At 52.3% G+C, this 15,558-nt stretch overlaps 1 protein-coding gene across 1 annotated transcript; it reads left to right on the top strand.

The window, feature by feature from the left end:
* Positions 1 to 10,840: 10,840 nt before the first annotated feature.
* On the top strand, positions 10,841 to 14,651 carry IUM83_01076 (putative C2 domain-containing protein; the record flags this gene model as incomplete). The annotated part of the gene is made up of 6 exons (XM_067924905.1): positions 10,841 to 10,951; positions 11,027 to 11,110; positions 11,191 to 11,361; positions 11,443 to 11,499; positions 13,725 to 13,854; positions 14,458 to 14,651. 6 exons carry the CDS (start codon positions 10,841 to 10,843, stop codon positions 14,649 to 14,651), a joined length of 747 nt encoding a protein of 248 aa, XP_067797251.1.
* Positions 14,652 to 15,558: the final 907 nt, after the last annotated feature.

The raw sequence follows: 15,558 nt of genomic DNA on the forward strand, positions 1-15,558 counted from the left end.
GATAGGTTATCTGTTAAACGTTTTGGATACTTCCTCACATTGGTGTAAGACACACCAATGGATACATTTAAGTGGACCACCACAGTGAGTGGTCCACACATACCCAAAAGATCCTATTGGTAGAAAGCAGCATCTTTCTACCAATCAGAGACATGCATATTAGCGGGGCTCTGACAGCCAGCCGTTGCCAACCCTTTCATAGATGATAAACAGTTTTAGCAGCTTTTTAGAGGAAGATCAATTTACAAACAATACAGTTCTCATTTTACCTAATCTAAGTCACTTGGAATCCTTTTGTTACTTAACTTATATTTGTGTATTCAAATATAATTAACCTAAGTAATTACTAAGTACTTACGCTTCCTCATACACGTTGCGCAACGTGTAAGCTAAAGTAGTGAGTCAAGTTAGACCCACTACACCTGGTAGCACTTTGTAGTCCGTCCAACGACCGACTGCTTGACGTTCGTACGCGGTGTACGAACGCGGAGCCGAGAACCACATGAACACGGAGGTGCCCATGGAGAGCTCCAACACGCCTGCAACGCATGTTGCACGCGCTGACTGCCCCCACCTGTCTGACCCAGAGTGGGAGGCCCTCCAACGACTGTCAACAGTCATTGGAGAAGCGGCGATAGCTACAATGCTGCGTACGCTATCGCCGACGGAGCAACATGGTGTTGCTCTGGGGTTCATCATGAAGGAGCAGCGTGACGCTGCTTCCTCAGTGACGGCGTCGTCAGGGACGACACCGCGTGCTCAACCATTAAAGTTGAGCGTAAGCAATTACGTGGGAAGAGAGGGCGAGCCTCTCCTCCGATGGCTTGTCGAACTCGACACAGCCATAGCGGCTCGACGCATCGTCGACCCGCTGTCGAAGGTCGCGTTCGCCATGTCCTGCCTTGGCGGACGCGCAAGGAGTTGGGCGTATGGACGCCGACTCTCCGATCCTACGTGCTTCAGCACGTACGAAGTATTCAAGGAGGAGCTCAAACAAGCGTTTGAGCCCCCGCAAACGAATTCCGGTCGAGGGCGGAGTTCCTCGACCTTCAGCAGGGTAAGCATGATGTCCATGCTTACGCGCAGCGCGCACGATATTTGGTATCAAATATCGTGACTAACTCCGATTGACGAGGCGACCAAGGTCGTCACGTTCATGAAAGGACTTAGAGATGGGCCTGTGAAGACCTATCTCTTCCGAGAGTACCCGAGTACTCTCGAAGCTGCGATCACTCTTGCCATGCAAGAAGAGTTTAGCCTGCGGCAGGCTAAACTGCATGTGAACGTGCCGAGGCCGCAACCACGCCCGGTAGCGAGGACGGGAGGTCCGGAACCAATGGACCTCTCGAGCGCAACAACTGCTGGTTACCAGCAGCAGGGAGGTAACGTGCGATGCTTCCGTTGCGGAAGGATCGGTCACTTTGCACGGGAGTGCACAGCTCCCATGCCCCCTGGAGGTGGCCGTCGTGGCGATGCTAGGCATCGCCGCGGACCAACAAAAACGCGAACATCCAGTAGGCGCGGGGCGCCCTACTGGTAATGCAGTCGCGCGTGCCGACATCGGGCACGCGACACTGAGACTGCAGCCCCAGTGAGACCAGCTCTCACTGTAAGAAACAAGATGACAGGCCGAACCTAGTCATCTTGAGGTTTACTCGAAGAGAGCGAGTGACTCTCTTCGAGCTTTGGTAGACTCAGGCGCGTCGAACAACTTTGTTCGACTACGAAGCCTGTCGAGACTTGACTTCGAGGAGGTAGATACACCTCGAAGTCTTCTGGAGGTACGACTGGCAACAGGTGCCATCGTGAAGACCGAGAAGCGCGTCGTGAACGTGCGCTTCTCGTACAAACAACGAGTGTTTGTCGAACACTTTATCGTCCTGGACCTGGACGATAAGTTCGACGTGGTAATGGGCATGCCGTGGCTTGCACGGCATGATCCGGTGATAGACTGGAAGAAGCGCACGCTCGTGCGCTTCGGACGCGATAGCGGAACAGAGAGCGATGGCCCTGTTACCGCAGCGCGCGCACCAGCAGGTGCGCGCGGCTCACCAGTCGAGACAGCGCTTTATGCTGCTGTCCCGGAGTGCCCAAGAAGTGCGCGAGGGCGCGCACAAGTGAGACCCACGTCGGCAATGCTGCCGACGTCGGAAGAAAAAGATGTGTTGGTTCCGGGAACCAACACCCACGTTCAAGCGTGTAAGGGACAGTCCCTGACCCGAAGCGGTCAGGTCGACAACGACGCGTCGGCTCCGGGAGCCGACGCACCCTCGGTCATGAGGGGCTCCGCCAATGATTGGCGTCGAGGTGACGAAGGCGTGTCAACTCCGGGAGTTGACGCTGCAAACAGTGCGGACGGTTGCAAACGTACCGCACTGACGCAATTTGCATGCTGTCGTGCAGCCGGGCTGCACGACGAAGCGCCATGCGATCAAGCCGGGCTTGATATCGCGCGCCCGCAGACAGGGTCTGCCGGCGAAGGGACACATTACCGTGCAGCCGGGCTGCACGAAGGAAAATGCGGTCAAGCCGGGCTTGATACCGCGCGCCCGCGGACAGGGTCCGCCGGCGAACGACTGTCCACGGCCGGGCCTGGACAAGAAGAACAACTGTGCGGAGCCGGGCTCCGCACAACAAGAAGACGGCGCAAGCGGGGAACGCTGCGCAAGTCTCGGTCCGGGACCGAGACGCAACAAGAGCAGTCTGCTGGGCAGACTGAGGCGGTGACGCCGGACGTCGAGACGCTAAGCGTCTTGATGCGCACCGATACTGGATTCCAGTATCGCGAGATGGAACTCGCTAGTCCTCCGACGACGGCGTCGGAGTTGACTTCGCTTCCAGCCATGAGCTGGAAGCGCTTCACGCGCGACTTGCACGATGGACGCATCGAGCAAGTCTGCGTTCTTTCGGACAGCGAAAGAACGGCGAGCGAGAGCGAAGAGCTGAGGCAGCTCTTCATGGGAAGTACCACTGAGAGTGAAGACACTCTCAGTGCGAAGACGAAGCGAGAGCGCTTGTTGGGACTCGCTGAAGTCGAGTCCCTATTACAAATTGCTGAGGGAGTACAAAGACGTACTCCCGGAAGACATTCCTGCGGAGCTTCCGCAGGATAAGGGCATTCAGCACGAGATTGATCTCGTGCCGGGCACGAAATACTGTGTCACGCGGCAGTGGCCACTGCCGCGAGAGCAAGTGAAAGCGATCGACGACTTCTTTGAAAGTCGTCGTAAAGCAGGACAAGTGCGGGAATCAAAGTCCCCGCACAGTGCTCCGACGTTCTGTGTCAAGAAGCCACAGGGCGGATGGCGCATCGTTCATGCCTACAACAAGCTGAACGATGCGACGGTACCGGCGCAGACGCCGATACCACGAAAAGATGTTATCATCGATTCGATGGCCGGGAGCACCGTTTACAGTGCTCTCGACTTGCGAGATGGATTTTATCAAATCCTAATGCGTGAGAGCGATATCCCTCTCACGGCAGTGAGCACGCCAAGCGGCATGCTCTGGGAATGGCTAGTAATGCCACAGGGGCTTAAGAACGCCCCTGCGACTTTCAACAGGTGCGTGACGCACTTGTTGCGCTCGTTGCGCGACTTCGCACCGAGCTATTTCGATGATGTGTTCATCCACAGCCAAGCTGTGGACGGAAAGACCGACGTAGAGATGCACAGGGTGCATCTCCGGAAGCTACTTGAGCTTATGAGAACACATAAGCTCTACGCGAACCTGAAGAAGTGTATCTTCGGGGCGAGCGAGATACCCGTCCTCGGGTGTCTCGTAGGGAAGAATGGTGTTCGCCCTGACCCGGAAAAGGTCAGAGTGATCAACGAATGGCCAACGCCTTCAAGTGTCAAGGAACTGAGGCAGTTCCTTGGCCACGTACTTGTGCAAGTACGTGGAGGACTATGCGGGCAAGATCCGCCCGCTGTCACAGCTTCTTAAGAAAGAAGCTGTGTGGAATTGGACACCCGATTGCCAAAGGCATTCGATGCAGTCAAGCGGGGCTTGACTGAGGCGCCGATCTTGGCAGTGGCTGACCAAGATCGCCCATTTCACGTAGTGTGTGACGCATCCGATTTCGCGATCGGATGCGCGTTAATGCAGCACGATCACGAGGGCCGTGATCTTGTCGTCTACTACCAATCGCGTCAGCTGAAGCCAGCTGAGCGCAACTATCCGGTGCATGACAAGGAACTCCTTGCCATGAAGTATGCACTCGCAAAGTTCCGAGTGTATTTGCTTGGGAGTAGACCATTTGTGGTCTACACCGACCATGCTTCACTGCGTACCGCAGTGAAGTCGCCACACATTTCACAAAGAATGGCGAGATGGCTCTCATTCTTTGCGGAGTATAACTTCCGGGTCGAATACAAACCCGGAAGACTGAACGTGGTGGCCGACGCGTTATCACGTCGGCCGGACTATGCAGAAGCTGCTGACGTCAATGCCATTGACGCCATGCGATCGAGCAAAGCCACATCATCTCTGTTGGATGATGTGAAGGCCGCGTACGCGCACGACGCGGACGCGAAGCTCTTGCTGGCCTATGGCACAGCTCCTTCTGACAAGTCCCGTCAGAAACTGCCCAAGCACCTTCGAGCGCGTGCACACCGCTTTCGTGTGCACGACGGACTACTGCTTTACAATGCAGTCGACGACAACGCAGATCGCGTTGTCGTGCCAAATGACCATGACCTGCGACTCAGGATCATGTACGAGTATCATGATGCCCCGACTGCGGGACATCTCGGACGTGAGAAGACGTACGTCCTTCTCACGCGCGACTTCTACTGGCACCACCAGTATAAGTGGGTGCGCAAGTACATCCGTGCTTGCGAGGTAGGCCAACGCGTAAAGCCTGCGCCATTCGCGCAGGCTCCACTGCTGCAATCACTACCGACTCCGTCGGAGTGTTGGACGTCCATGTCTTTGGACTTCATCTTTGGTCTTCCCCCGGACAGCGGAGGGAACACCGGTGTTGTGGTCTTCGTCGACCGCTTCAGCAAGATGGTACATCTTGCTGCGGTGCCAGCAGAGGTGACCGCGAAGCAGACGGCCCGTCTGCTCGTCGACATGGTGTTCAAACACCATGGCATGCCGTCCGACATCGTGTCGGACAGAGACCCGCGCTTCACAGCGCACCTGTGGCAAGAAGTGTTTACACTTCTTGGGAGCCAGCTTTCCATGTCGACTGCGGATCATCCGCAGACGGACGGTCAAACCGAGCGCGTGAATCGCGTGCTCGTCGATATGTTGAAGAGCTACGCTCACTCGTTCCAATACTGGAGCGAGTGCTTATCGATGGCAGAGTTTGCCATCAATAACTCAGTGCATGCCTCGACCGGGCATACACCGTTCTACGCGAATGCCATGCGGCATCCACGTCTACCGAGTTTACTCGGAGTGATGGCTCCCACTTTAAGTGGGGGAGGATCTACGACTGCAATACAGCAGCCGCAGAAAACCGCTGACACTTGCACAGTGTCAGCTGCAACAATGGACAAACCACATGAGTCTGCGCAGGGCGTAGACTCCCCCAACAACATGGCCAACGACCACGGGTCTGCGCAGGGCGCAGACACCGCAAAGAACCACGCAGAGGCCGGGCCTCTAGCGGAGAGCGAGCTGAATGACTTCAGCTCGGATGCAATCAGTTTCATCACCAAAAGACAAGCCGTGATTCGGTTTGTCCAAGACACTATAGCAGCTTCTGTTGATCAACAGAAGCTGAACGCAGACAATGCGGGCAGAGGCAACACAAATGAATTTAAAGTTGGTTCATTGGTTTTGTTAGCTACACAAAACCTGCCTAGACATGCGGTTTCGGATTTCGGAGCAAGCAAGCTTGCTCCGCGCTTCATCGGGCCGTTCACTGTGTTGGCACGGCACGGCAACGCATACACGCTAGACATACCGTCTAGCATGCGCCTCCATCCGACCTTTTACGTCGGACGGCTGAAGCCATACCGTCAGCACGAGCCATCTAGCTCGGCTGACCCGAAGCCTCGGCAGGAGCCGAGGCAGAAGCGGAGGACTTGGCCTCGGCGACGAGCAGCCTCTCCTCCAGCGCGCGGACGCGCTGGAGCAACCCTTCATCTGGGTCCCCAGCTCGACCTGGATATTCGAGGCGGTCTGCGAGACCGCCGCGACTTGGGCCTTCTGGTTCGCCAGCTCCTGTTTTAGGGCGGCGAACTCAGCGCCTACAGACGCTCCACGACGGTCACCCGGTCGTGGAGAGGCGCATACTGATCAGCCCGGGGCTGATCATACCCGGGCGTGTTCCCACCCCCGCCACCGCCGATCCGTGACGCCCGCGGCTCAACCCGCTGGATTGTTGAGCGGATTGTTGACCATAGTATCCCGAAAACGAACCCTCAAGGGGCTCGTTTTCGTATTCGTTGGAGAGGATTTCCTCCCCATCGAGATACATGGGAGCCGCGGAACGTCTTGCTGGAGGACGTTCCGGAAATGGTGAGGGCGTACGAAGAGCAGTACGCGCTGGCGCAGCGGAAGTAACACGAGCGCTGCGATCATCGCTAGCGCCCGAACCCTCACGTGCTAAGAACTTAGCACGGAGCTCTTTGAGACTCTCGGGCACACGGAACGACGTGTACCCGTTCAGGTCGCGGTCGCTCAAGCGGACCGCGCCTGGGAAGCACTTCGTGCACTGAAAGCCCTCGGGCGCAGCGCACGGCACATTTGCCTCCTCCGCAGCAACGTGGAGTTGCTCCAACTTTCCACGCTTCGAGTACGTCTCGAAGCGATCACGCGCTTGCTTAACCCGATCACGGTAAACATTCGGCTTCGTGGTGAAGTTTTCAACAAAGGCGTTCCAGCTTTGACACAGTGCCTGCCATTCGGGCACTTTGCTGCGAGAAGAGGTCTTCTTGCTTTGAAACCATCGGAGCTCATGAAAGAGTCCGATGTAGTAATCGCGCCTTTGATGCGTTTCCGCATCAAAGTGCAGCTCGGCAGCCACAGCGTCATCTTTGATGGCGCTGCATACGTACAGCGGCACCTCATTCGGAGGTACCGAGTTCCCAAACCGGTCCGCGATCTCGGACGCGGACGGCATCCATGGATCGCGCGCTGCAGGCGCAGCGCGCGGAGAGCCTTGAGCTTTAACATCACGCGCTGCAGCAGCAGCGCGCGGAGTACTGAGAGCCCCAGCTGAAGCGAGTGGAGTATCACTCTCAGTACGCGAACGCTTCGAACTCGAAGCGTCCGATTCGTCCCCTTCACGCGGGCGAACGTTCTTGGCGTGAGGGTCGAGCGATTCGCTCGACACTGAGTCTTTACGCTTCGAGGGCGAGTCCTCCTCGCCCTCCATGTCTTCATCGTCGTCGTCGAAGTCGACGACGTCACCGTACTTCGCCTTCTGGCGTTCGAAGTAGTCGTCGATGGAGAGATGACTCCCCATCGACTTTGCGGACTTCTTCTGAGGCGCGCTCATCGTTGAATGAGCGCGGATTTCTTCTCCAAACGCGGAGAATTGACGAATGGTCAATTCCAAAGATTGACGTACGGGGACCCCGCGCGTCTAACCTTAAGGGGGGGATGGTGTAACGGGGTTACACGTACAAGTGGCTGCAAGCCACTTGTGAATTTAATAGATAGGTTATCTGTTAAACGTTTTGGATACTTCCTCACATTGGTGTAAGACACACCAATGGATACATTTAAGTGGACCACCACAGTGAGTGGTCCACACATACCCAAAAGATCCTATTGGTAGAAAGCAGCATCTTTCTACCAATCAGAGACATGCATATTAGCGGGGCTCTGACAGCCAGCCGTTGCCAACCCTTTCATAGATGATAAACAGTTTTAGCAGCTTTTTAGAGGAAGATCAATTTACAAACAATACAGTTCTCATTTTACCTAATCTAAGTCACTTGGAATCCTTTTGTTACTTAACTTATATTTGTGTATTCAAATATAATTAACCTAAGTAATTACTAAGTACTTACGCTTCCTCATACACGTTGCGCAACGTGTAAGCTAAAGTAGTGAGTCAAGTTAGACCCACTACAACGGGTTTGTGGATGTTACTATTTACATGAAACAACCCGAGGGCTTTGAGAAAAAGTCCAAACGACACGTGTGTAAATTGAAAAAGAGCCTATATGGATTGAAACAGGCCCCACGTGCGTGGAATGCTGTGCTGGATGCATTCTTGAAAAGTGTCGGGTTCCAGAAGTCCGTAGTCGATCCTGCTCTGTATTTTGGCGAGTTTTCAGGTGCTCAGGTCATCATCTGTGTATATGTAGACGATTTGATCATTGCCTCAAGCAAATTGGCCGTCGTTGCGAAAATTAAAGCAAAACTCAGTCGACGATTTAAGATTTCGGATCGTGGTGAATTGACTTACTATTTGGGAATGGAAATACACAGAGTTGACCCGGCCAAAGTGAAATCGCAAACCTTAAAGTCTCTCTTTACCTGGATCGAAGATCAAGTCCAAGATTCAAGGAGGTTAGCCCGTACCATCCCAGGGGGAAAAACGGTGTCTACGAGCTCAAGGAATGATCGACTGGATGAACAAGTTGATGAGTGTAAGCTACTTAGTGCTGTGGCCAATTTGGCTATTGACGATTCTTCACGTCAGGATGGACCTGACTGTTCCCAGGGGGAACTGCGCGCGCATCACGAATTGGACGTTGATTCTAGTGGTGCTGGTGACTATGGTGTCGCCTTCGATTCTCCGGACGCCTATAGTGGCGAAACTTTGTCTTCGGCAGCTGTCTATGGTGACGGCATTGACCCATTTAAGATGAACAATTTTGACTCCTCAATGTGTGAATTTGATGTGGAAAACAATGACGTATGTTACGCTACGTCAGCTGGACGACCTCTCTCTACTACGAATGTGAACTCTGGATATTTTATTAGTCAGACAGCATATACTCAAGCAATTCTCGAAAAGTTTGCGCATTTAACAGCGCGTGGAAAGGACACACCCATGGAACATAAGTTACGTCTTTCTGTCAGTCAATGCCCTCAAAGTGATGACGAGAAGGATGTGATGAAAAAGGTGCCGTATCGTCAGGCTATCGGTAGTCTAATGTACCTAGCAATAGGCACTAGGCCCGATATTGCTGCAGCCGTGGGTGCTGTCAGCTCGTATAACGAAAATCCTGGCGAGGCCCATTGGGTCGCTGTGATGAGAATTTTTCGATACCTAAGAAAGACATTGCATTACGGGATTTGGTATCGAGGGGGGAATATTTCACTGGAAGGATTTTGTGACGCTGACTGAGCGAACTGTGTTGATACCAGACGCTCAGTTACTGGATTCTTTATTTCTCATGACTGGTGGAGCGATCACGTGGCGATCTAAGAAACAGCCTACTGTGGCAGCATCGACGGCGGAAGCTGAATACATTTCTCTGTCTGAAGCTACGAAAAATATGTTGTGGTTGAGGATGATTTTCGCTGATCTCAAGTTAAGATATGTGATTGACCGTGGCATTCGCCTACATGCGGATAACCAAGGCGCGATATCGATTGCAAAGAACCAAGAAACGAGCCAGCGCTCAAAACACATCGATGTACGATTTCGATTTGTGCATGAACGTGTTGATAAGGAGGAGGTGATTCTCACCTACCATAAGACCGAGGAAATGACTGCGGATACGCTAACGAAAGCGTTGGACCGAGTGAAGTTTGAAAAGTTTAGAACGGCAATGGGTATTGTCGAAAAGAATAATTTGGGATTGAAATAAGCGCGATGGATTTACGAAGAAAGTCAAGACTTGAATTACGAATGGATAAATTTACGAGTGAATGATTTCGGTGGATGATATAGGGATTACAACAAGGCAAGACTCAAGATGGAAACGCAGGTCTCTAGTAGAGTAGTGGTAGCGTGCCGGTAGTTTGAAAAGAAAAGAAAGATCCCGAAAGAAAGGAGATACCAATAAAAAAGCAAGGGGAGTGGTTCTCTATAAAAAGACAGATAAAGATAATGAGTCAAAAAGGCCGACGGAGTAGGCATCCGAAGGTGACACAAAAGGGAAATAAAAAACAATAGCAAGTAGTCAGATAGGTTAGGTAGAATTGTATCTTAGGCACGGCCCCACGCGACTATGGTGCGAGTTGACAGCTTAGATATGTCGATGCTCTTGTGGTCTGTCTCCACGGGAAATGGGCGATCGAGAAGGTAAACTCTACACACGCGAAGGGGGCCTAGGATAAGATTCAATTCAGTGGGAATATTGTAGGCTATGCTTACATGCGTCTGAGGGTAGTTGGATTCCGAGTGGACTGATGAGTCGACGGCGGTCGACGAAACACCTCTGTTGCGTGGGTGTCTCCCGTGCGGAACAAGAATATACGATATACCAAAGGGACACTTGCTGGAGTGTAAAACTAGCCACGACCCACTAACTAATACTGCAAGGAAGGCGCAGCAATAACAGCCAGTAAGTAAGAGACACAAGCGACCCAAGAGACCCAAGAAGAGACAGATCAAGTGAGTGTTGATTGTTGACAAGCTAAGCTAGGAACAGCGGCGAGTCTCCCTGCCTACGGAGACTTGAAGCTTTAGCTGTATTGGATAGCGCACAGCTGGTACGCGTTCGGACAAGGATCCAGTACAGTGCACAGCAAGTGAGTCGACAAGCAACCCAAGGGACCCAACAAGTGACAGATCAAGTGAGTGTCAATTGTTAACGAGCTAAGCTAGGAACAGCGGCGAGTCTTCCTGCCTACGGAGACTTGAAGCCTTAGCAGTGCTTGGGTAACGCGTTGGTGGCAAGCGTTCGAACAAGGACCCAGTACAGTGTACAGCGAGAAATTTCAACAGGGCCAGGCTCCTTCCAGTACCAAGGGCACGCTGCCTGCCGCGGCCCACGCGACGCCCTCGCTGTTCCCACTGCCGTCGGACGAGTTAGACCTACCGGAGGGTGCCGTGCTGGACGTGGAGCTCGAGATCGTGTCGGCCAAAGTGCGTCATAATTTAGAACATATATCATTCTTAGCCCTAAATCTGACCGGCCTTGATCTGCTCCGATCTGATCAGAACATCGTCGCCGGCGACTACTTGGGCGTCATGGCCCTGATGAAAGGCCAGCTGAGCTCCAGCGACGCTTACGCGATCATCGAAGTGGATGGCAAGAAAGTGGCCTGGACGCACCGGTCTTCTCGACTCTGGAACCGGTCTGGAACGAGACGTTCTATTTGAAGAACGTCCGTCCAGACTCGCTCTGCAAGCTCTACCTGTTCGGCAAGGACGTCAATGCCGACGACGAGCTGGGGGAGACCCAGTTCACTGCAGTTAATACTGACAGTGCAGTATCCACATTCGAGCTGGCGATCTCGCTCAACGGCAGAAATGCCGGCACCATTGTGATCAAGGTCGGAGCACACTTTTTTGAAGTTTATTTCTTGGTAGCACAAGTTGATACAAGTTTTTGTGGTGATTTTTGGAATTTGCAGGTCAAGTCGCACTCGGTGGAGCCGATGCGCCGGGTTTTGCTTCACGAAGTGGGACCTGTGCGCTACTCGGTGCACTCGAGCGTGACTGCGGGTCTCATGACCATGTCGACGTCCAACGATGCCAAGATCGAATCCTTGGCGTATCACATCCAGCTGCACAACGTCTCGCAGTTTTTGCCGACGGACCACGAGTGGAACAAGAACTACCCGACGATTCAGCGCATCTTCTCGCCTGATTACCCAGAGTCGCCCGTGCTTCGGCAGGCGATAATGACACAGCATGCCGTGATTTACACACACGGCCCGAAGAACACCAAGTACGGCGCGATTTCCTCGCCTGCCGAGTTTTTCAAGCTCATTCACGACGGTAGACGCCAGGAGAAGGCTGTACTCTTTACCTATGCCACCACCACGAATGGCTGGTATTTCTCCGAAACTGGCGCGGCGTTCTTCAAGGACATGCTATCCAAGCACATGCTGCACTCGGGTGCCGCATTTTCGGTTCTGTACGTGTCCTCTGTCCGAATGTCTTGCCGGACGTCTATCTTTTGCTGTCTTTTTCATGAAGTGACACTGTTAATTCGTGCGTAGGTATGCTGGCGAGTTCCGTGTCGACAACTACCTATTTGGCGAGCCCAAGCTAATAATCGACAACGATAGCGGCACATACGCACCACCAAAGGACGATCTCCCGCAGCTGACGGCGCTTATCGAGAACAACTTTCCTGGAATCGCTGTGAAGGCGCTCGATCGCGAAAACGAAGACTTGCAGCGAACACATACGGAAATCCTGGAATCGTGAATGTAAGAAGCTGCGCATTCGGGGGAATTATTATTACCACCCAACCAAACCCAGTGTGTTGTTAGTGGGGCGTAGCCCCCTATAATCATGGACTCTGTTTTATGGATTTGTGTGTGGTACATTACTCTGATTTCCATTCTGATTTACGTTTTTACGAAGGGACTTATCAGTTTTGAGAATGGGTTAGGTGTACAATTTAGAATCTTGTCTACTAGAGACCGTTTTTTGCAAAAAACCTCTGTTTACGAACATTATGGAGTGGGACACTTTGCTGAAAATGTTGTACTCTTGCGCCAGCTGAACCGGCGACAGTGACCCGATGACGTTAACGCAAGGTTCGAAGTTATTAAACAGAAAAAAACGCCTTCACTATAGAGGTCCACAGAAATGGCTTAAATCGCTAAGTTTAGCACAATTGAAGGTCTGTTAAGACCGCTTAATAGGACCTGATTTAGCATAAAAAAGCTGCAATCCTTAATATATCTCGTAAAAACGGCGCAGCGTAAGAAGTAGGCGTAAAAAGTCTGCGGCTGCGAGCGGCGACCATCGTGCACGCTGGGCACTACGACTGAGGTGCACCACTGTGCAACCTGCTCCAGGGAGGAGGGGTTGCGGCGGAGTGCTGCCTGTGCATGTAGGCCTGCCATTTCCTCGGCGACAGCGCCCTGCATCAGTGAATGATTAGACCCATTAGAGACGACATTAGAATGCGGCTTGAGCGACGAGAGTAATTCGATAGCAGCCGCGGTAGATCCCGAGTGCTCTTGCGTCACGCAACACCGTATCACGCTACAGCCACATAGTACAAAGTACGCACCGCTAAGCTGTTCGCTGCCCCCTCCTTTGACAGACCGTTGCTTGCCTCCGCCTGTCGGTGTCGTCATCATTTTCGCCATGGCGGGGATGATGTTCTCTGGATTTTATCCAGAGTAGTTGGGGCGATACAAGCGCGCGTACTAGTCCCTATACAAACACAGATCCCTGAATCACTTATAAGATGACAAAAGAATAAATAATGTATCGGGTCGAACCTGTTAGATTTTATACATGGGCGGATAGTATATTATCCAGTGCGGGTTGCCTGAGTCTTTTAGGGGCGACATTCGCGTGACAAGGTAATCTGGACGTTGTTTGTAGTCACTTAGCCTTAACTTTCATGAGGGGCTCAAGTTACGAGGCCTGGCAGTAGATATTCGCCCGACTACAAATAGATCGATGCCATTCTCAGTTAGTACAATCCTACGATTCCATGCTCCCTAACCGAGGCTACGTTGTTCGGTCGTATACGATCTCCCGTGCACCCGTAGCTGCAAGCAGGCGTCTCCGGGCTCAGCTATCTATGTTTTTGTTGCCAAATCCCAGCAACACCAGAATTGTGTGGCTATGATCACGCGTCTCAGGACCCATCTAGCTATCCAGGCTGTCTCGCCAAGTCCCAGCAACGCGTCTCAGGACTCAGCTATCTAGGCTTTATTACCAGGTCCCAGCAACGCCACGATGCTTCTCGCCGCAGAAGAACTGGACGGTGAACGGTGGTGTGGACAAGATCATCTCCGCGCTGGAGTCTGTGAAGGAGTCGTACCCAACGCTGTCGCCGGCCGACCTGGTCGGTAACGTGGCCATCGACTTCCTGGGCGGACGCACGGACGCCAACAACGGAAACGCACGGAGCAGAAGGCGAAGGGCTACAGCGGCTCGTACAGCAACGGCTCGCTCACGCTGTCGAACGAGTAATTCCATGTGCTCCTGAACGAGACGTGGACGGAGGTGCCGGAGAAGGAGTACAAGGCTGAGGGAAAGGCGTGTACACAATGGACACGGACCTAGCGCTGCTGGCGGCGCCCAAGCCGAAGGAGGCGGTGCAACTGTTCGCTTCGGAGGAGGGCATCTTCAGGCACTTGTTAAATTCGGCGTGAGCCAAGGTCATGGCACTCGACCACCTCAACGTGACCAACTACTAGGGCGAGTGTACGGTATCCTAGTCGATAAATGCAGTTGAACCTGCGCCTGGAAAAACAATTGTTGCACTCATCAATATATTGTAATCATTAGATGAAAATATTGATTGTGCTGCGGTAGCGAGATTGAGATTGCATGGAGTCTCTCGTGCGAACTGCATGAGGATCTCATGGTGTTTGCGTATGCAACCCACCAACTTCAGGTACCACGCCTCACGGTCGCAGACGTACGGGACCTGTTTGATATGTTGATAGTCCAGCATGGAAGTCCCAAGGAGCAGCTCGGAGCAAACGCAAACGTGGTTGAGCCGACGATATTCGAGCGCGTGCTCGTCATGCTGCAGAACAAGAAGGTCTTCTCTCTTCACGAGCTTTCGAGAGCCACCATCGAGGCCAGGCACAATTCAGATGTGGAGTCCGACGAAAGTGACAATGAGTTTGACGACTAGACTGCTGTACATCTTGCGGATGTGTATTGTATGTTGGATTGTTCGATAGATTGCAACGATTGAAAAATTGATGCCCGGCAGCGACAATACAATTTTCAATATGTATTGTTCCAGCCCTGCATAATTATAGCGAAGTCTCTATCTATGATCGACTCTGGCTGTTTGTTTTCCTTTCACTTGACAGCGTGGTGACATTCTCTCATTCGTACGAGGTTCTGTTCATAGTGGTCCGATACAGGCGCCGTAGTTCGGGCGCCGTAATGTGACCCCAGTTAAGACGATGAAAGAACTCTATCTAACGGAATGGATTTCCTACGATGCTTCAAGATGTACTAGTACAAATAGAGAGGCTGTGTAGCTAAGAAGCAGCACTTGCTCCATGATAAAATCCAGAGCTTCTCCGTGCTTTAGCACGGCTTAGTTCCAGGAAACGTGACGGCGTCGCCCAAAAATATGTCCACATATTTTGAGGTGTCGCCCCATCAAGCAACACGTATTCGTGATGCTCCACTAGTTATACAAGATCCTCAATGGATGAATGAAAGTGGCCTTACATGTATGTGCGCAAACCCTCCAGAACCAGCTCAAAAAGGCAAGGCTCACTTCAATTCCGTCGCATGGTATCTCGAAGCTTACTTGTTGAAACAGTAGGCATCGATCATTGTTTGGGCTGGCGCATGTTCTCCAATCCCACCATATTTTTATCATGGTTTACGGTATCCGTAGCACAACGTAAAGTGATTACCATCGGTAGTCACGTAGTCACATTTGTATAGAATGGCATAATCAACATAATTTTTCAAACGGATGCCAATAGAGTATGCACCATTAACATATATTTCAATCCTACTAGAATTATACATGTACCTTGTTGTATAACATTGATCCCAAAATGGAGAAAGACCTT

Source organism: Phytophthora cinnamomi (assembly GCF_018691715.1).
Source record: "Phytophthora cinnamomi strain GKB4 chromosome Unknown Contig14, whole genome shotgun sequence".
NCBI classification, from domain to species: domain Eukaryota; phylum Oomycota; class Peronosporomycetes; order Peronosporales; family Peronosporaceae; genus Phytophthora; species Phytophthora cinnamomi.